At 44.7% G+C, this 21,109-nt stretch overlaps 1 protein-coding gene across 1 annotated transcript in view; it reads left to right on the forward strand.

The window, feature by feature from the left end:
- The window catches only part of LOC128666128 (CD59 glycoprotein), a 101,278-nt gene that overhangs the window by 53,457 nt on the left and 26,712 nt on the right, over positions 1-21,109 (forward strand). Inside the window, exon 3 of the mRNA XM_053720542.1 lies at positions 5,746-5,850. Within this exon, the coding sequence (XP_053576517.1) occupies positions 5,746-5,850 (105 nt within the window). The remainder of the gene's footprint in view (positions 1-5,745; positions 5,851-21,109) is intronic.

A 21,109-nucleotide genomic window follows, 5' to 3' on the forward strand; every position in this document is an offset into this window, starting at 1 on the left:
CTGTAGAGCCATGCATAACAAAGAAGGATTTGAGATGTCCCAAATCGTTCCCTAACAGAACTTCCGCCGGCAAGTGGGCCATGACCCCCACTTCTACAGCACGGGAGCCGGCACCCCAGTCCAAGTGGACCCGTGCTGTGGGGATCCGGAGCACCTTACCCCCCCAGCTACACAAACTGTAGCAGATTTCCTAGTCTGGTCCGCACTGGTGACTAGATGTGACTGGACAAGAGTAATGGTGGCTCCGCTGTCCCATAGTCCTTGTGCCTGCTTGCCGTTAATCCATACTGACTGGCGATGGTGCAGACGATTGTTGCCAGTTGCTGCTTGTACCAGGTCCACCTCGTGCAAGACCCCAAATTCCGCCTTGGCCCAAGCGGCAGGGTCAGCGGGACTCTCTGACTCCAAACAGTGGGCGGCTGCCCTGGAACCCCCAGCGGGTGCCATGGTCCAGTTGGGAGGGGGCGGATTTCTTGGACAGTTGGATCATACATGGCCCATCTGGTCACACCCGTAGCACAGGATTCCCATCTTCCGGGGTGGACTTGGTCCAGAAGAGCTTGGTTGTCTTGGGGGAGCAGAGGGATACCGGGGGGCCACTGGTGGACGAGAAGCAGCTGTAGTAGGAAGGACCATTGGATGAGGTTCAGGTTGAATCTAAGAACTGGTCCGCCAGGGCCGCTGCTTGGTTTACTGTGGTGGGTTTCCGATCCCGAACTCAATCTCACACCTCTGGCAGGGAGTGGTCATAGAAGTGTTCTAGAAGAATGAGCTGGGAGGCTTGGGCCAGGGTGGTTAACTGGCAGCCCGAGAACCAATAGTCCAAGAAGTGGTTGAACTGGTGGTGTCTCCACTGGGTAAAAGGCTGCCCCTCTTTTCTCAGTCCCCAGAACTTCAGTCGATGCACCTCTGGAGTGATGACATACCTGGCCAGGATGCGCTCCTTCATCCGGTCATAGTTACGGTTGTCTTCTAGGGGAATGGCCTCAAAAGCATCCAAGGCTCTCCTCGACAATTTTCCGATCAGGAAGGTGGCCCAGTTGGCCTAGGCAATGCCCTGTAGTTTGCACTGAGTTTCGAATACCTGGAGGTACCAATTGATTTCCTCCTCCTCTGTCTTTAAAGGCACGGAAAGCCTCTCGGGGTGGCGCAGGCCTCGGGTCGGCCGGTACAGCTCCCCCCATAGCTTTCTGGACCGCCAACATTTTGAGGTGAGTAGTGTTGGCACCTGTGGTGGTCTCATAGAGCGCCAGCCGCCACTGGATCTCTCTCTGGACTTCGGACATCTCTGTCTCCCTAGTTGAGGGTTCGCTGGCTTGGTCACTGCCCTGGCTACTGCCGGGCTCACTGGCCTGATCGCTGGCTCGCTCGGCGATGATCGATGCATTGGATTTGTTGCTGGCCACTTGTCCACAAGCTTCCACAAAGTCTTTAAGGGTACTTCTTTTATGCCCGGAGTATCGCTGTTCTATCCAAAGGGGCCCTGGTGATGATTTGGATGTTCCAGGTAGAAGGACACATCCCACCAATGCCAACCAGTTGTGACAGACTCCGGATACCTCGATTAGGTATCTCTGCCAAAAGATCCTTTTTTTTTTAGCCTGAAACCTGTAGCTGTAGAGCGGGAAAAGTGATTTTCGAAAGAGCCCATCCTAATAACCAGACAAGACTAATATTAAGGTGAAACACAAACAGACTTTATTGGGACAAACACACTGCTTATAAACACATTTGCCATCTTGATAAGAGCCTTATCGGATTCCAAGATTCCTGCCCCTCCAGACAGGCTGGTACCTCCATAGGAACAATAGTCACATAGGGATCCCACAATAGCTAGGTCGTGGGTTTGAGGTGATCCCAAGGGAGCTGTGGCTATTCCTGGGTACCATCCAAAAAGTGACATGATTAGTTGCTGTGGGCCGGAGCGGCAGTTGATCAAAGGGTACGCTGGGTCAGCAAGCAGTAGAGGGCGAGTCCGTAACCCCAGGTTTTCTGTAGTGAGCTCCCTCTTGGCAGTCACGCCAACCCTTGCCCCTCAAAGGTAGTATAAATCCCCAAAAGAGCTGAGCTCTAGGGCAAAGGGCCTCTGGAGCGACCTAGGTCAAAGTTCAGCGGGAATCCCTAGCAAGCCCAGCCGGTGAGTAGTTCCATAAGATCCCGGCTGGGTCTCAGCAAGTCAGGAAGGGGCCAGCGGGCAGCTATCAGCTCTTTCTGGGCAAGGTGTAATCATAGTAACAATGTAAAGGGGGGAGCTGGGGGCAACTCAACAATCCACAGTATGGGAGGAGGTAGTCTTGACAGCCTGGTATCATTGACAGTGGGGACAAAAAGATTTCAAGTGAGAACACTGATAGCGATCCAAAAATCGCCTACAACACCAATGCAGAGGTCCAGTAAGGCTCTTTTACCTTTGTATTACCACGAATATTCTGGGGCGGTTTCAATAGGCCAATAGACTCTGCACATTTAGCAACAATGTGTTTATTGTGGATTACAAATATTGCAGTTGCAAAGATAAACTTATCTTGGATCAATAAACTTACACCACACCTTTGTTGGGTAGACTTTTTTTGTTATACATTACGTACCTGGTGCTATCAGCACAAATATTGACTAATAACCGATATCGGCTTTCTCTGCATGTCAGTAGTGACACATAAAGTGTTCTATGTTTTTCATTGTCAATTTTGCATGTAGGATTTTTTTATATTAGCGACTTTTTATTCAGCATTGTTTTATGTCTTATTGTGTTTTTTATATTTAGTTGTGGCCACAACAGTGTATGTTGATAGTGTAATATAAATTATCTATTACATTTATACTTGTACCCTATTGTTACTTATATCTATTAGGATATTTTAATCTGATACAGTGTTTCATTTGTCCTTCTAGCTTGTATATATCGCCACTCTATCCCATTAGTGCTCGCTCACTGTGGTGCTGAGTGAGTGCTGCATTAATGTATATAGTATTACATTTATCATATGCGCCGCATATATAAACATTCAGTTTGTGCAGGCATTGTAATAATAAAAGCACTCGCACCTTTTCTGCGTTATAAATACATCTGCACTCCTGAGTGCACGGCTCCTGGAACGGTTGTAATTTCTCAAAGCAAGGGGAGGGGGGGGGGGGAGAGGAGAGAGGCATGTTACCTGGGAACAAAGCAGCTGAATAACTAACGCTGCATATACATTTACTAGAAGATTTATGCACTAAAATATTTTTATTTAAATTGATCTACATTTCATAAATTCAGTATGTATAACAGCATCAGATCCTTTTATTTCCCCTCTTATTGTCGCTTTAAATGATTCCCAGTAAATTGCATGCTTATTTTTATATGCAGAGTTAAAATAGCAGAAATCTTTCCAGTTTTTAGCCAGTTTTTGAACTGCATATTAGATGTTAAATAAGTTGGGAAAAAGAATATTGCAGTCTTATTGGTCATCAGTCTATGAAACTGAAGGCTAAGGGAGATCATTGCATGATCTGATAATACAACCTCCTTAAAGGGACAGGAAACCCCAAATTGTTGTTTCATGATTTGGATAGAAAATAAAATTTAAAACAACTTTCTAATTTTCTTCTAATATCAAATTTGCTTCATTCTTTTGTTATTCTTTGCTGAAGGAACAACATTGCACTACTGGCAGCTAGCTGAACACATCTATTTAGCCAATCACAAGAGACAAATGTGTGCAGGCACCAATCAGCAGCTAGCTCCCTCTAGTGTAGGATATGTGCATATTCTTTTTCAACAAGGAATACCAATAGAACAAAACACATTTAAAAATATTAGTGAATTTAATAGTGTGTTAAAATTGCATGCTCTATAGGAATCATGCAAATTTAATTTTTTACTTTCCTATTTTGTGAGTGGTTTTAGAATATTTTTCCTTTTAATTGGGGATGTTGTTTCACAACTGTATATTAATATTCCCTTTTTATGTTCTGAATTTATTTAAAACATAGTCCCTTTTTAAAAAAAAAAAAAAAAATCTATAAGTAAGAGAGCGAGGAAGAGGAAAAAAACATTTAAAATTATATATAGTCATTAAAGGGATTGTAAAATTACAAAAATAATGTATAATTCTGCACATAGTGCAGAATTATATAACATTATCTTAGCGACTGCTTTTAAAATCAAAGGATTTTAGCAGTCATAGTTGCACTTACCTGTTCTCCTCTCCATGATCTTCTGATTAGGTCTTCTTTTTCAAAGAATAGCATGAACGGGCGCGCTGTGATTAGACGGCGTGCCTGCGAAGCACTTTTGAAAAAGACCTAATCAGAAGATCATGGAGAGGAGACCAGGTAAGTGCAAATTTGACAGCTAAAATACTTTGATTTTGAAAGCTGTATCTAAGATAATGTTATATAATTCCGCACTATGTGCAGAATTATATAACCTTATTTTTAAAGTTTACTGTCCGTGTTACTTCATTCGGGTTATTTAGCACCCAGGGCTGAGCATGTTGCAGGGTTATGGGATGTGTACCCAGTCTAGTCTGAGAGTGCAGTCCCCTTCCATGTTTTGTACATGTCTAGGGTGCTTACATAAGCCTGTGCACCCTTCACTTGTTCCCAGTTTGTTTGAGAGCTTGCATTATTTGGCTGGTTTAGGGACCCAGGTTTTGGAAGGGACCTTGACGCGGTACCTGGGCTTGTCCCATTTGGCCAGATGTGGTAACTAACCCTTCCATTTTTGCTTTTAATCTTAGCTGAGAGCGTGTAAGTGAGTGGTAGACTCTCTCTGTATGTTGTATTTATTTGTTTTGTAATTTTCCCTATGGGCCTTGCACCCAGACCTGTCTGGAGTTAACTGCCTGTGACTCTGTGGACAGCACAGCGTCCTGTGAGTGCCTTTGAGCACCCAGGGCTGAGCATGTTGCAGGGTAATGGGATGTGTACCCAGTCCAGTCTGAGAGTGCAGTCCCCTTCTGTGTTTTATATATAGTTACCTAGGAGTCGGCACTGATTGGCTAAAATGTAACTCTGTCAAAAGAACTGAAATAAGGGGGCAGTCTGCAGAGGCTTAGAAACAAGATAATCACAGAGGTAAAAAGTATATTAATATAACAGGTATCTCTGTGCTGGAGCATCATTTTATATCATCTAATCTGAGCAGAGAGCTTTAGATCATCTCACCTGAGTAAAGAGCTTTAGATCATCTCACCTGAGCACAAAGAGCTTTAGATCATCTCACCTGAGCACAAAGAGCTTTAGGTCGCCTCACCTGAGCGCTTTAGGTCGCCTCACCTGAGCGCAGAGCGCTATAGGTCGCCTCACCTGAGCGCATGAAGGCTAGCCACTGTCATGTTAGTATGAAGTGTATTGTTTTGTAGTTATTTGATAAAGCTGATTAGGGACATACATGTAGCAGGGTTAGCCTTGAAAAGGTGCATTTCAGATTCTGAGTTTCCACCAGTTTCAGAGATAAATAACATAAAAAGGGGTGAAATAAATAATTAACATATATTGAAAAGTTGTTGAATTTCACATAACTACGCATTTTATATAAAAATCTCATGGTGATTACTTTTAAGTCTTAGATGAGAATCTCTGCTGCTTCTCAAAAAAAACAAAACTACGTTCAGCTCCTCCTTTCTGTGACACTTTAAAGGTTAATTCTAAAACATCAGGATTTATTTGTTACCATTAACAGTAACGTCTGTCAATCACAGGTGCTTCTATATGTCATGTTACTTCCATGTGCACTAACTTGTGGTTCTGTTTATGCAGGTCACGCCCTGAAGTGTTACAAATGTACCGGCATTGGTTCAAATAAGTGTGCAGAGATAGAAACCTGTCCCTTTGGCACGACAGGCTGTATGCTGCTGGAAGCGGGTGAGTAAACTGCTGGCGTACATGCGAGGCGCAATCAGATCTGCTAGGCCATGCAGTTTACAGGTCATGACACTATCTGCAGTGGTTCCTTAAATAAATGCTATTGATGTATTCAAAGAAAATATCAGCTGAGAATAGTATGCTGATGCTCTTTATAGAGTGTAAAGTCTGTTTCCATAAAGTAATATATTGTGCCACATTGTAACCTGTCTCCCATCTTATCTCCTTTGCCAGTTAGTGACCATTGTAAATGAGTCACTAGAGTGATCAGACAATGGCTGTGTAGCATGTTGCAAGGTCAGTAAAGTTTAGAGTTTGTAATTCTGATGGAATTATAAAGCTTACAAGTTTACAGGAAAAAGGTATGAACTGAATAATGTGATTTTATGTTGCAAATGTTTTCTTTCTTTCATATAGGTGTTGAGAGTCTAGGAGCTGTTAGTCGTATGCAAAAGTTTAGGCACCCCTGACAATTACCATGATTTTCATCCTATATAATAAAAGGCCAAGTGTGTTTGTCAGAAGCTGTCATGCGCAGTAGAGACTGCATGCGAGGACAAACACACCTGGCCTTAGAGTCCCTACCTGAACAGCCGGTGTGAGCGGCGTGACGGGGGCGTGGCCGGTCACACGCGCTAGAGGGATAGAGGTGACAGACATAGAAAGAGAGGGGGAGAGAACAAAATAGATGGGAAAGAGCAAGAGAGGGGGGGAGAGAGCACAAAAGAGATGGGAATGAGCAAAATAGAGGGAAGAGAGAGCAAAAGAGAGGGGGAGAGACAGAGCAAAAGAGAGGGATGGGGAGAGAGACAGAGCAAAAGAGAGGGATGGGGAGAGAGACAGAGCAAAAGAGAGGGATGGGGAGAGAGACAGAGCAAAAGAGAGGGATGGGGAGAGAGACAGAGCAAAAGAGAGGGATGGGGAGAGAGACAGAGCAAAAGAGAGGGATGGGGAGAGAGACAGAGCAAAAGAGAGGGATGGGGAGAGAGACAGAGCAAAAGAGAGGGATGGGGAGAGAGACAGAGCAAAAGAGAGGGATAGGGGGAGAGACAGAGCAAAAGAGAGGGATGGGGAGACAGAGCAAAAGAGAGGGATGGGGAGAGAGACAGAGCAAAAGAGAGGGATGGGGAGAGAGAGCAAAAGAGAGGGATGGGGAGAGAGAGCAAAAGAGAGGGATGGGGAGAGAGAGCAAAAGAGAGGGATGGGGAGAGAGAGCAAAAGAGAGGGATGGGGAGAGAGAGCAAAAGAGAGGGATGGGGAGAGAGAGCAAAAGAGAGGGATGGGGAGAGAGAGCAAAAGATAGGAATGGGGAGAGAGAGCAAAAGATAGGAATGGGGAGAGAGAGCAAAAGATAGGAATGGGGAGAGAGAGAAAAAAAGAGAGGAATGGGATGGGAAGAGAGAGCAAAAGAGGAATGGGGAGAGAGAGCAAAAGAGAGGAATGGGGAGAGAGAGCAAAAGAGAGGGATGGGGAGAGAGACAGGGCAAAAGAGAGGGATGGGGAGAGAGACGGGGCAAAAGAGAGGGATGGGGAGAGAGAGCAAAAGAGAGGCATGGGGAGAGAGAGAGCAAAAGAGAGGCATGGGGAGAGAGAGAGCAAAAGAGAGGGATGGGGAGAGAGAGAGCAAAAGAGAGGGATGGGGAGAGAGAGGGCAAAAGAGAGGGATGGGGAGAGAGGGCAAGAGAGAGGGATGGGGAGAGAGAGGGCAAGAGAGAGGGATGGGGAGAGAGCGGGCAAGAGAGAGGGATGGGGAGAGAGCGGGCAAGAGAGAGGGATGGGGAGAGAGCGGGCAAGAGAGGGATGGGGAGAGAGAGGGATGGGGAGACAGAGGGCAAGAGAGAGGGATGGGGGGAGAGCGGGCAAGAGAGAGGGTTGGGGGGAGAGCGGGCAAGAGAGAGGGATGGGGAGAGAGCGGGCAAGAGAGAGGGATGGGGAGAGAGCGGGCAAGAGAGAGGGATGGGGAGAGAGCGGGCAAGAGAGAGGGATGGGGAGAGAGCGGGCAAGAGAGAGGGATGGGGAGAGAGCGGGCAAGAGAGAGGGATGGGGAGAGAGCGGGCAAGAGAGAGGGATGGGGAGAGAGCGGGCAAGAGAGAGGGATGGGGAGAGAGCGGGCAAGAGAGAGGGATGGGGAGAGAGCGGGCAAGAGAGAGGGATGGGGAGAGAGAGGGCAAGAGAGAGGGATGGGGGGAGAGCGGGCAAGAGAGAGGGATGGGGGGAGAGCGGGCAAGAGAGAGGGATGGGGAGAGAGCGGGCAAGAGAGAGGGATGGGGAGAGAGCGGGCAAGAGAGAGGGATGGGGAGAGAGCGGGCAAGAGAGAGGGATGGGGAGAGAGCGGGCAAGAGAGAGGGATGGGGAGAGAGCGGGCAAGAGAGAGGGATGGGGAGAGAGCGGGCAAGAGAGAGGGATGAGGAGAGAGCGGGCAAGAGAGAGGGATGGGGAGAGAGCGGGCAAGAGAGAGGGATGGGGAGAGAGCGGGCAAGAGAGAGGGATGGGGAGAGAGCGGGCAAGAGAGAGGGATGGGGAGAGAGCGGGCAAGAGAGAGGGATGGGGAGAGAGCGGGCAAGAGAGAGGGATGGGGAGAGAGCGGGCAAGAGAGAGGGATGGGGAGAGAGCGGGCAAGAGAGAGGGGTGGGGAGAGAGCAAAAGAGGGGTGGGGAGAGAGAGCCAAAGAGAGGGATGGGGAGAGAGAGAGCCAAAGAGAGGGATGGGGAGAGGGCAAAAGAGAGGGGTGGGGAGAGAGAGCAAAAGAGAGGGATGGGGAGAGAGAGCAATAGAGAGGGATGGGGAGAGAGCCAAAGAGGTGGAGCGAGAGAGAGAGCGCAAAAGAGAGGGGGGGGAGAGCGCAAGGGGTGGGACCGCTGTACTGCAAAAAATGGCCCGTGTGAAACGGGCTTTAGGACTAGTTTATAAATAATTGGGTGTTTGGATCAGCAATTTAATTTTGATCTATCAATTAACTGAAGGACACAGTAATATTTCAGTAATGAAATGAGGTTTATTGGATTAACAGAAAATGTGCAATTTGCATCAAAACAAAATTAGTCAGGTGCATAAATTTGGGCACCACAACAGAAATATTCAGGTCTGGGGACTGGGATTGCCATGCCAGAACATTGTACTTGTCCCTCTACATAAATGCCAGAGTAGATTTTGAGCAGTGTTTTGGGTCGTTGTCTTGTTTAAATATCCAGCTCCGGCGTAACTTCAACTTTGTGACTGATTCCTCAACATTATTCTCAAGTATCTGCTGATATTGAGTGGAATCCATGCGACCCTCAACTTTAACAAGATTCCCAGTACTGGCCACACAGCCCCACAGCATGATGTAACATCCACCAAATTTTACTGTGGCTAGCAAGTGTTTGTCTTGTAACGCTGTGTTCTTTTGCCGCCATGCATAACACCCCTTGTTATGACCAAATAACTCAATCTTTGTTTCATCAGTCCCCACAGCACCTTCTTCCAAAATGAAGCTGGCTTGTCTAAATGTGCGTTTGCATACCTCAAGCGACTCCGTTTGTGGCGTGTGTGCAGAAAAGGCTTCTTCCTCATCACTCTCCCATATGCTGAATTGTTGAACGATGCACAGTGACACCATCTGCAGCAAGATGATGTTGTAGGTCTTTGGAGGTGGTCTGTGGGCTGTTTTTGACCGTTCTCACCATCCTTTGCCTCTCCGATATTTTACTTCTGGCCTTAACAAGAACTGTGCCTGTGGTCTTCCATTCCCTCACTATGTTCCTCACAGTGGACACTGACAGCTTAAATCTCTGCGATAGCTTTTTGTAGCCTTCCCCTAAACCATAATGTTAAACAATCTTTGTTTTCAGGTCATTTGAGAGTTTTTTTGAGGCCCCCATGTTGCCAGAAGAACAACTTGCAATTGGCCACCTTAAATACCTTTTCTCATGATTGGATGCACCTGTCTATGAAGTTCAAGGCTTAATGGGCTCACCAAACCAATTGTGTTTTCCAATTAATCAGTGCTAGGTAGTTAGTTATTCAAATCTACAAAATGACAAGGGTGCCCAAATTTATGCACCTGTCTAATTTGGTTTTGATGCATATTGCACATTTTCTGTTAATCCAATAAACCTCATTTCACTACTGAAATATTACTGTGTCCTTCCGTTATTTGATATTTCAAAATGAAATTGCTGATCCAAACACCCAATTATTTATAAATGAAAATCATGGAAATTGTCAGGGGTGCCTAAACTTTTGCATATGACTGTACGTATGGGATATACATTCCTACCAGGAGGAGGCAAAGTTTCCTAAACCTCAAAAGCCTATAAAACCCCTCACACATACCTCAGTTTAAAACTTTGCCTCCTTTGGAGGTGGCTGAAGCATATGATGTGCTTGTATTCTTCTGTGAAAGGCGATCCAGAACATATTGAAACCCGGTTCCCCTCACAGTACAGTGCTTGTCAGAGGGAAGTTAAGGGAGTACTGCCTCATATTACCATGTTTTTGCCTCAAGGGAAATCTTTCATGGGCTCTCTATAAATTCGGTCGCAGGGATTCATCTTCTGCCTCCCTTTACAGATCAACATTGTACTGCTATTGCTTTACCTCTGCTGATTTGTTTCAGTACTGGTTTGGCTGTGTGCTTTCAGTAGACAAGTGTCTATGGGTAAGTATATTTTACATTTTTATTATGTGGACACTCTCGTCTATGGATTGGGCACTTTTAACGTTTAAAAGTTTAGCTATGTATAAAATGTATATAGGTCCCAGGGACAGGTATTCACTTTTCCCATTAATTTTTTTTGCTGCACTAAAGATTTTTAAACTTTAAACTTGGTCCCACACTTTTATGTACACACAAGCATGCGCGTGGCACGCTGCATTTTTATGACATAAGGATAGCGTGTCATCAAATTGCACCTTTCTAGGGCACTCCTTGTTTTCGCGCTACAATAATGCTCCTGCTCTTTAAATGCACATCACCACAATCAGATTGTGCCCTAAATCAGCAGACGATCTTTACACGGGGGGCTAATACAAGCGTCTCTATTGACACATCTACAATGCTCATGTTACATCGCCTCATTGATGCTGCTTTAACACTCTGTTTTTTAAAGCATTTATACGGTTTAAAAATTGTCCAATCTGACTTATACAGGCCCATTTATCAAGCTCCGTACGGAGCTTGAAGGGCCGTGTTTCTGGCGAGTCTTCAGACTCGCCAGAAACACAACTTATGAAGCAGAGGTCTAAAGACCGCTGCTTCATAACCCTGTCCGCCTGCTCTGAGCAGGCGGACAGGAATCGCCGGAAATCAACCCGATCGAATACGATCGGGTTGATTGACACCTCCCTGCTGGCGGCCGATTGGCCGCGAGTCAGCAGGGGGCGGCGTTGCACCAGCAGCTCTTGTGAGCTGCTGGTGCAATGTTAAATGCGGAGAGCGTATTGGTCTCCGCATTTAGCGAGGTCTTGCGGACCTGATCCGCAGTGTCGGATCAGGTCCGCAAGCCCTTTGATAAATGGGCCCCATAGTTTTCTAGGCTACATGCTTGGTGCTTTGTCTTTGCAAACGCTATACAGTGAGCAATTTTTTCCCCATTCCTCAGAAAGCTTGCCTTAAAGAGAGGACTAGAATAAGTAATTATTTCAAACTTTCGGCTAGATTTAGAGTTTTGCGTTAGAAGGGGTGCGTTAGCTACGCGTGCTTTTTTTTCCTCGCACCTTTTAAATACCGCTGGTATTTAGAGTTCACAGAATGGCTGCGTTAGGCTCCAAAAAGGGAGCGTAGAGCATAATTTACCGCCACTGCAACTCTCAATACCAGCGGTGCTTACGGACGCGGACAGCTTCAAAAACGTGCTTGTGCACGATTCCCCCATAGGAAACAATGGGGCCGTTTGAGCTGAAAAAAAAACCTAACACCTGCAAAAAAGCAGCGTTCAGCTCCTAACACAGCCCCATTGTTTCCTATGGGGAAACAGTTTCTAAGTCTGCACCTAACACCCTAACATGTACCCCGACTCTAAACACCCCTAACCTTACACTTATTAACCCCTAATCTGCCGCCCCCGCTATCGCTGACCCCTGCATATTATTAACCCCAAATCTGCTGCTTCATACACCGCCGCAACCTACATTATCCCTATGTACCCCTAATCTGCTGCCCCTAACACCGTCGACCCCTATATTATATTTATTAACCCCTAATCTGCCCCCCCAACGTCGCTGCTACCTACCTACAATTATTAACCCCTAATCCGCCTCACTCCCGTCTCAATAACCCTATAATAAATAGTATTAACCCCTAATCTGCCCTCCCTAACATCGCCGACACCTAACTTCAAGTATTAACCCCTAATCTGTCGACCGGACCTCACCGCTACTCTAATAAATGTATTAACCCCTAAAGCTAAGTCTAACCCTAACACCAACACCCCCCTAAGTTAAATATAATTTTTATCTAACGAAATAAATTAAATCTTATTAAATAAATTAATCCTATTTAAAGCTAAATACTTACCCGTAAAATAAACCCTAATATAGCTACAATATAACTAATAATTATATTGTAGCTATTTTAGGATTAATATTTATTTTACAGGGAACTTTGTAATTATTTTAACCAGGTACAATAGCTATTTAATAGCTACCTAGTTAAAATAATTACAAAATTACCTGTAAAATAAATCCTAACCTAAGTTACAATTAAACCTAACACTACACTATCAATAAATTAATTACATACAAATACCTACAATTATCTACAATTAAATAAACTAACTAAAGTACAAAAAATAAAAAATTAATTTACAAACATTAGAAAAATATTACAACAATTTTAAACTAATTACACCTACTCTAAGCCCCCTAATAAAATAACAAAGCCCCCCAAAATAAAAAAATGCCCTATTCTAAAATTAAAATAGAAAAGCTCTTTTACCTTACCAGCCCTTAAAAGGGCCTTTCTCCAACATAGGTGTGTCCGGTCCACGGCGTCATCCTTACTTGTGGGATATTCTCTTCCCCAACAGGAAATGGCAAAGAGCCCAGCAAAGCTGGTCACATGATCCCTCCTAGGCTCCGCCTTCCCCAGTCATTCTCTTTGCCGTTGTACAGGCAACATCTCCACGGAGATGGCTTAGAGTTTTTTAGTGTTTAACTGTAGTTTTTATTATTCAATCAAGAGTTTGTTATTTTAAAATAGTGCTGGTATGTACTATTTACTCTGAAACAGAAAAGAGATGAAGATTTCTGTTTGTAAGAGGAAAATGATTTTAGCAACCGTTACTAAAATCGATGGCTGTTTCCACACAGGACTGTTGAGAGGAATTAACTTCAGTTGGGGGAACAGTGAGCAGACTTTTGCTGCTTGAGGTATGACACATTCTAACAAGACGATGTAATGCTGGAAGCTGTCATTTTCCCTATGGGATCCGGTAAGCCATTTTTATTACAAAAAGAAAAAAAGGGCTTCACAAGGGCTTTTTAAGACTGTAGACATTTTCTGGGCTAAATCGATTTATATATAAACATATTTTATACTCCATAGCCTTGAGGAATTATTTTAATCTTGGGAATTATGTAAAATAACCGGCAGGCACTGTATTGGACACCTTATTCTCTAGGGGCTTTCCCTAATCACAGGCAGAGTCTCATTTTCGCGCCTCTATTGCGCACTTGTTTTTGAGAAGCATGACATGCAGATGCATGTGTGAGGAGCTCTGATACATAGAAAAGACTTTCTGAAGGCGTCATTTGGTATCGTATTCCCCTTTGGGCTTGGTTGGGTCTCAGCAAAGCAGATACCAGGGACTGTAAAGGGGTTAAATATAAAAACGGCTCCGGTTCCGTTATTTTAAGGGTTAAAGCTTCCAAATTTGGTGTGCAATACTTTTAAGGCTTTAAGACACTGTGGTGAAATTTTGGTGAATTTTGAACAATTCCTTCATACTTTTTCGCAATTGCAGTAATAAAGTGTGTTCAGTTTAAAATTTAAAGTGACAGTAACGGTTTATTTTAAAACGTTTTTTGTACTTTGTTATCAAGTTTTTGCCTGTTTAACATGTCTGAACTACCAGATAGACTGTGTTCTGAATGTGGGGAAGCCAAGGTTCCTTCTCATTTAAATAGATGTGATTTATGTGACACAAAATTTAGAGAAAATGATGCCCAAGATGATTCCTCAAGTGAGGGGAGTAAGCATGGTACTGCATCATCCCCTCCTTCGTCTACACCAGTCTTGCCCACACAGGAGGCCCCTAGTACATCTAGCGCGCCAATACTCCTTACTATGCAACAATTAACGGCTGTAATGGATAATTCTATCAAAAACATTTTAGCCAAAATGCCCACTTATCAGCGAAAGCGCGACTGCTCTGTTTTAGAAAATACTGAAGAGCATGAGGACGCTGATGATATTGGTTCTGAAGGGCCCCTACACCAGTCTGAGGGGGCCAGGGAGGTTTTGTCTGAGGGAGAAATTTCAGATTCAGGGAAAATTTCTCAACAAGCTGAACCTGATGCGATTACATTTAAATTTAAATTGGAACATCTCCGCGCTCTGCTTAAGGAGGTGTTATCCACTCTGGATGATTGTGAGAATTTGGTCATTCCAGAGAAACTATGTAAAATGGACAAGTTCCTAGAGGTCCCGGGGCCCCCCGAAGCTTTTCCTATACCCAAGCGGGTGGCGGACATTGTAAATAAAGAATGGGAAAGGCCCGGTATACCTTTCGTCCCTCCCCCCATATTTAAAAAATTGTTTCCTATGGTCGACCCCAGAAAGGACTTATGGCAGACAGTCCCCAAGGTCGAGGGGGGCGGTTTCTACTCTAAACAAACGCACCACTATACCCATAGAAGATAGTTGTGCTTTCAAAGATCCTATGGATAAAAAATTAGAAGGTTTGCTTAAAAAGATGTTTGTTCAGCAAGGTTACCTTCTACAACCAATTTCATGCATTGTTCCTGTCACTACAGCAGCGTGTTTCTGGTTCGATGAGCTAGAAAAGGCGCTCAATAATAATTCTTCTTCTTATGAGGAGATTATGGACAGAATTCATGCTCTCAAATTGGCTAATTCTTTCACCCTAGACGCCACTTTGCAATTGGCTAGGTTAGCGGCGAAAAATTCTGGTTTTGCTATTGTGGCGCGCAGAGCGCTTTGGTTAAAATCTTGGTCAGCGGATGCGTCTTCCAAGAACAAATTGCTTAACATTCCTTTCAAGGGGAAAACGCTGTTTGGCCCTGACTTGAAAGAGATTATCTCTGATATCACTGGGGGCAAGGGCCACGCCCTTCCTCAGGATAGGTCTTTCAAGGCCAAAAATAAACCTAATTTTCATCCCTTTCGCAGAAACGGACCAGCCCCAAGTGCTACGTCCTCTAAGCAAGAGCGTAATACTTCTCAAGCCAAGCCAGCCTGGAGACCAATGCAAGGCTGGAACAAAGGAAAGCAGGCCAAGAAACCTGCCACTGCTACCAAGACAGCATGAGATGTTGGCCCCCGATCCGGGACCGGATCTGGTGGGGGGCAGACTCTCTCTCTTCGCTCAGGCTTGGGCAAGAGATGTTCTGGATCCTTGGGCACTAGAAATAGTCTCCCAAGGTTATCTTCTGGAATTCAAGGGGCTTCCCCCAAGGGGGAGGTTCCACAGGTCTCAATTGTCTTCAGACCACATAAAAAGACAGGCATTCTTACATTGTGTAGAAGACCTGTTAAAAATGGGAGTGATTCATCCTGTTCCTTTAGGAGAACAAGGGATGGGGTTCTACTCCAATCTGTTCGTAGTTCCCAAAAAAGAGGGAACATTCAGACCAATCTTAGATCTCAAGATCCTAAACAAGTTTCTCAAGGTTCCATCGTTCAAAATGGAAACCATTCGAACAATGCTTCCTTCCATCCAGGAAGGTCAATTCATGACCACGGTGGATTTAAAGGATGCGTATCTACATATTCCTATCCACAAGGAACATCATCGGTTCCTAAGGTTCGCATTCCTGGACAAGCATTACCAGTTTGTGGCACTTCCGTTCGGATTAGCCACTGCTCCAAGGATTTTCACAAAGGTACTAGGGTCCCTTCTAGCGGTGCTAAGACCAAGGGGCATTGCAGTAGTACCTTACTTGGACGACATTCTGATTCAAGCGTCGTCCCTTCCTCAAGCAAAGTCTCACACGGACATTGTCCTGACCTTTCTCAGATCTCACGGGTGGAAAGTGAACGTAGAAAAAAGTTCTCTATCTCCGTCAACAAGGGTTCCCTTCTTGGGAACAATAATAGACTCCTTAGAAATGAGGATTTTTCTGACAGAGGCCAGAAAATCAAAACTTCTAAACTCTTGTCAAATACTTCATTCTGTTCCTCTTCCTTCCATAGCGCAGTGCATGGAAGTAATAGGTTTGATGGTAGCGGCAATGGACATAGTTCCTTTTGCGCGAATTCATCTAAGACCATTACAACTGTGCATGCTCAGTCAGTGGAATGGGGACTATACAGACTTGTCTCCGACGATACAAGTAGATCAGAGGACCAGAGATTCACTCCGTTGGTGGCTGTCCCTGGACAACCTGTCACAGGGGATGAGCTTCCGCAGACCAGAGTGGGTCATTGTCACGACCGACGCCAGTCTGGTGGGCTGGGGCGCGGTCTGGGGACCCCTGAAAGCTCAGGGTCTTTGGTCTCGGGAAGAATCTCTTCTCCCGATAAATATTCTGGAACTGAGAGCGATATTCAATGCTCTCAAGGCTTGGCCTCAGCTAGCAAGGGCCAAGTTCATACAGTTTCAATCAGACAACATGACGACTGTTGCGTACATCAACCATCAGGGGGGAACAAGGAGTTCCCTGGCGATGGAAGAAGTGACCAAAATCATTCAATGGGTGGAGACTCACTCCTGCCACTTGTCTGCAATCCACATCCCAGGAGTGGAAAATTGGGAAGCGGATTTTCTGAGTCGTCAGACATTTCATCCGGGGGAGTGGGAACTCCATCCGGAAATCTTTGCCCAAATTACTCAATTGTGGGGCATTCCAGACATGGATCTGATGGCCTCTCGTCAGAACTTCAAGGTTCCTTGCTACGGGTCCAGATCCAGGGATCCCAAGGCGACTCTAGTAGATGCACTAGTAGCACCTTGGACCTTCAAACTAGCTTATGCATTCCCGCCGTTTCCTCTCATCCCCAGGCTGGTAGCCAGGATCAATCAGGAGAGGGCATCGGTGATCTTGATAGCTCCTGCGTGGCCATGCAGGACTTGGTATGCAGACCTGGTGAATATGTCATCGGCTCCACCATGGAAGCTACCTTTGAGACGAGACCTTCTTGTTCAAGGTCCGTTCGAACATCCGAATCTGGTCTCACTCCAACTGACTGCTTGGAGATTGAACGCTTGATCTTATCAAAGCGAGGGTTCTCAGATTCTGTCATTGATACTCTTGTTCAGGCCAGAAAGCCTGTAACTAGAAAAATCTACCACAAAATATGGAAAAAATATATCTATTGGTGTGAATCTAAAGGATTCCCTTGGGACAAGATAAAAATTCCTAAGATTCTATCCTTTCTTCAAGAGGGTTTGGAGAAAGGATTATCTGCAAGTTCTTTGAAAGGACAGATTTCTGCCTTGTCTGTGTTACTTCACAAAAAGCTGGCAGCTGTGCCAGATGTTCAAGCCTTTGTTCAGGCTCTGGTTAGAATCAAGCCTGTTTACAAACCTTTGACTCCTCCTTGGAGTCTCAATTTAGTTCTTTCAGTTCTTCAGGGGGTTCCGTTTGAACCCTTACATTCCGTTGATATTAAGTTATTATCTTGGAAAGTTTTGTTTTTGGTTGCAATTTCTTCTGCTAGAAGAGTTTCAGAATTATCTGCTCTGCAGTGTTCTCCTCCTTATCTGGTGTTCCATGCAGATAAGGTGGTTTTACGTACTAAACCTGGTTTTCTTCCGAAAGTTGTTTCTAACAAAAACATTAACCAGGAGATAGTCGTGCCTTCTTTGTGTCCGAATCCAGTTTCAAAGAAGGAACGTTTGTTGCACAATTTGGATGTTGTTCGTGCTCTAAAGTTCTATTTAGATGCTACAAAGGATTTTAGACAAACATCTTCCTTGTTTGTTGTTTATTCTGGTAAAAGGAGAGGTCAAAAAGCAACTTCTACCTCTCTCTCTTTTTGGATTAAAAGCATCATCAGATTGGCTTATGAGACTGCCGGACGGCAGCCTCCTGAAAGAATCACAGCTCATTCCACTAGGGCTGTGGCTTCCACATGGGCCTTCAAGAACGAGGCTTCTGTTGATCAGATATGTAAGGCAGCGACTTGGTCTTCACTGCACACTTTTACTAAATTTTACAAGTTTGATACTTTTGCTTCTTCTGAGGCTATTTTTGGGAGAAAGGTTTTGCAAGCCGTGGTGCCTTCCATCTAGGTGACCTGATTTGCTACCTCCCTTCATCCGTGTCCTAAAGCTTTGGTATTGGTTTCCACAAGTAAGGATGACGCCGTGGACCGGACACACCTATGTTGGAGAAAACAGAATTTATGTTTACCTGATAAATTACTTTCTCCAACGGTGTGTCCGGTCCACGGCCCGCCCTGGTTTTTTAATCAGGTCTGATAATTTATTTTCTTTAACTACAGTCACCACGGTATCATATGGTTTCTCCTATGCAAATATTCCTCCTTTACGTCGGTCGAATGACTGGGGAAGGCGGAGCCTAGGAGGGATCATGTGACCAGCTTTGCTGGGCTCTTTGCCATTTCCTGTTGGGGAAGAGAATATCCCACAAGTAAGGATGACGCCGTGGACCTGACACACCGTTGGAGAAAGTAATTTATCAGGTAAACATAAATTCTGTTTTTGCGGGGCATGCCCCAAAGAATACTGCTCTTTTGCCTGTAAAAAAACAAAACATAAAATACCCCCCCCCCACAACATTACAACCCACCACCCACATACCCCTAATCTAACCCAAACCCCCCTTAAATAAACCTAACACTAAGCCCCTGAAGATCTCCCTACCTTATCTTCACCACGCCGGGTATCACCGATCCGTCCAGGCTCCAAAGTCTTCATCCAAGCCCAAGCGGGGGCTGAAGTCTTGGCCCAAGCGGGGGCTGAAGATGTCCATGATCCGGCTGAAGTCTTGATCCAAGCGGGAGCTGAAGAGGTCCATGATCCGGCTGAAGTCTTCTATCAAGCGGCATCTTCAATCTTCTTTCTTCCGGATCCATCTTCATCCCGCCGACGCGTAACATCCATCCTGGCCGAAGACTTCCCGACGAATGACGGTTCCTTTAAGGGACGTCATCCAAGATGGCGTCCCTCGAATTCTGATTGGCTGATAGGATTCTATCAGCCAATCGGAATTAAGGTAGGAAAATTCTGATTGGCTGATGGAATCAGCCAATCAGATTCAAGTTCAATCCGATTGGCTGATTGGATCAGCCAATCGGATTGAACTTTAATCTGATTGGTGATTCTATCAGCATTTTCCTACCTTAATTCCGATTGGCTGATAGAATCCTATCAGCCAATCGGAATTCGAGGGACGCCATCTTGGATGACGTCTCTTAAAGGAACAGTCATTCGTCGGGAAGTCTTCGGCCAGGATGGATGTTCCGCGTCGGCGGGATGAAGATGGATCCGGAAGAAAGAAGATTGAAGATGCCGCTTGATAGAAGACTTCAGCCGGATCATGGACCTCTTCAGCTTGGATCAAGACTTCAGCCGGATCATGAACATCTTCAGCCCCGCTTGGGCCAAGACTTCAGCCGGATCATGGACATCTTCAGCCCCCGCTTGGGCTTGGATGAAGATTTCGGAGCCTGGACGTATCGGTGATACCCGGCGTGGTGAAGATAAGGTAGGGAGATCTTCAGGGGCTTAGTGTTAGGTTTATTTAAGGGGGGTTTGGGTTAGATTAGGGGTATGTGGGTTGTAATGTTGGGGGGGTATTGTATTTTTTTTTTTTTTTTTTTTACAGGCAAAAGAGCTGTTTTCTTTGGGGCATGCCCTGCAAAAGGCCCTTTTAAGGGCTGGTAAGGTAAAAGAGCTTTTCAATTTTAATTTTAGAATAGGGTAGGGCATTTTTTTATTTTGGGTGGCTTTGTTTTCTAATGTTTGTAAATTTATTTTTTTATTTTTTTGTAACTTAGTTCTTTTTTTATTTTTTGTACTTTAGTTTATTTAATTGTAGATAATTGTAGGTATTTGTATGTAATTTATTTATTGAGAGTGTAGTGTTAGGTTTAATTGTAACTTAGGTTAGGATTTATTTTACAGGTAATTTTGTAATTATTTTAACTAGGTAGCTATTAAATAGTATAGGGGTCGGCGGTGTGCGGTCAGCAGATTAGGGGTTAAAACATTTTATTACAGTTGCGGCGATGTGGGGGGGCCTCGGTTTAGGGGTGCATAGGTAGTTTATGGGTGTTAGTGTACTTTAGAGCACAGTAGTTAAGAGCTTTATGAACCGGCGTTAGCCCAGAAAGCTCTTAACTCCTGGCTTTTTCCTGCGGCTGGAGTTTTGTCGGTAGAGGTGTAACGCTCACTTCAGCCAAGACTCTAAATACCGGCGTAAGAAAGATCCCATTGAAAAGATAGGATACGCAAATGGCGTAGGGGGATCTGCGGTATGGAAAAGTCGCGGCTGGAAATTGAGCGTTAGACACTTACCTACACGACTCTAAATACCAGCAGTAGCCCAAAACCAGCGTTAGGAGCTTCTAACGCTGGTTTTGGCGGCTAACGCAGAACTCTAAATCTAGGCGTATATATAAAAAAATGTTCTTTATTTTTGCCATAATGGAGCAGCACCAACCTGTCCCTGAAGTTACCATAGGAACTGAGTCTGATGAACACCTTTCTACCAAAGCTAAGTGTGCTTATTGTAAAACTGAAGTAGCTTCCTCAGCTCATTTATGTGGCTCATTCTTAATTTATTTTATCGCTTACCAATCAGTCTAATTATGTTTCTGTGTGTACTAATACACCTACTGTCTCCTTACAGAATGAATGCAGATGGCGTACCTCCAACAATTAAAACGTTTCTTAATACTGCCATCATAAATAGTACTGACCTACAAAATACTGATGTGTTTTTGAATGATGATTCCTCTAACAGTGAGGCTACCTCATCGGACGTAGAACCTTTTTATTTAAAATTGAACACATTTGTTCTCTTTTGAAGGAAGTCGAAGTCACTTTAGAGATTGAAGAAGCTAAAACCTTCTTCTGATGATAAACCCTGTAATCGTTTGACAACAGTTTTATATACAGAATTCAATCTC

Source organism: Bombina bombina, chromosome 7 (genome assembly GCF_027579735.1).
Source record: "Bombina bombina isolate aBomBom1 chromosome 7, aBomBom1.pri, whole genome shotgun sequence".
Taxonomy (NCBI): Eukaryota; Metazoa; Chordata; class Amphibia; order Anura; family Bombinatoridae; genus Bombina; species Bombina bombina.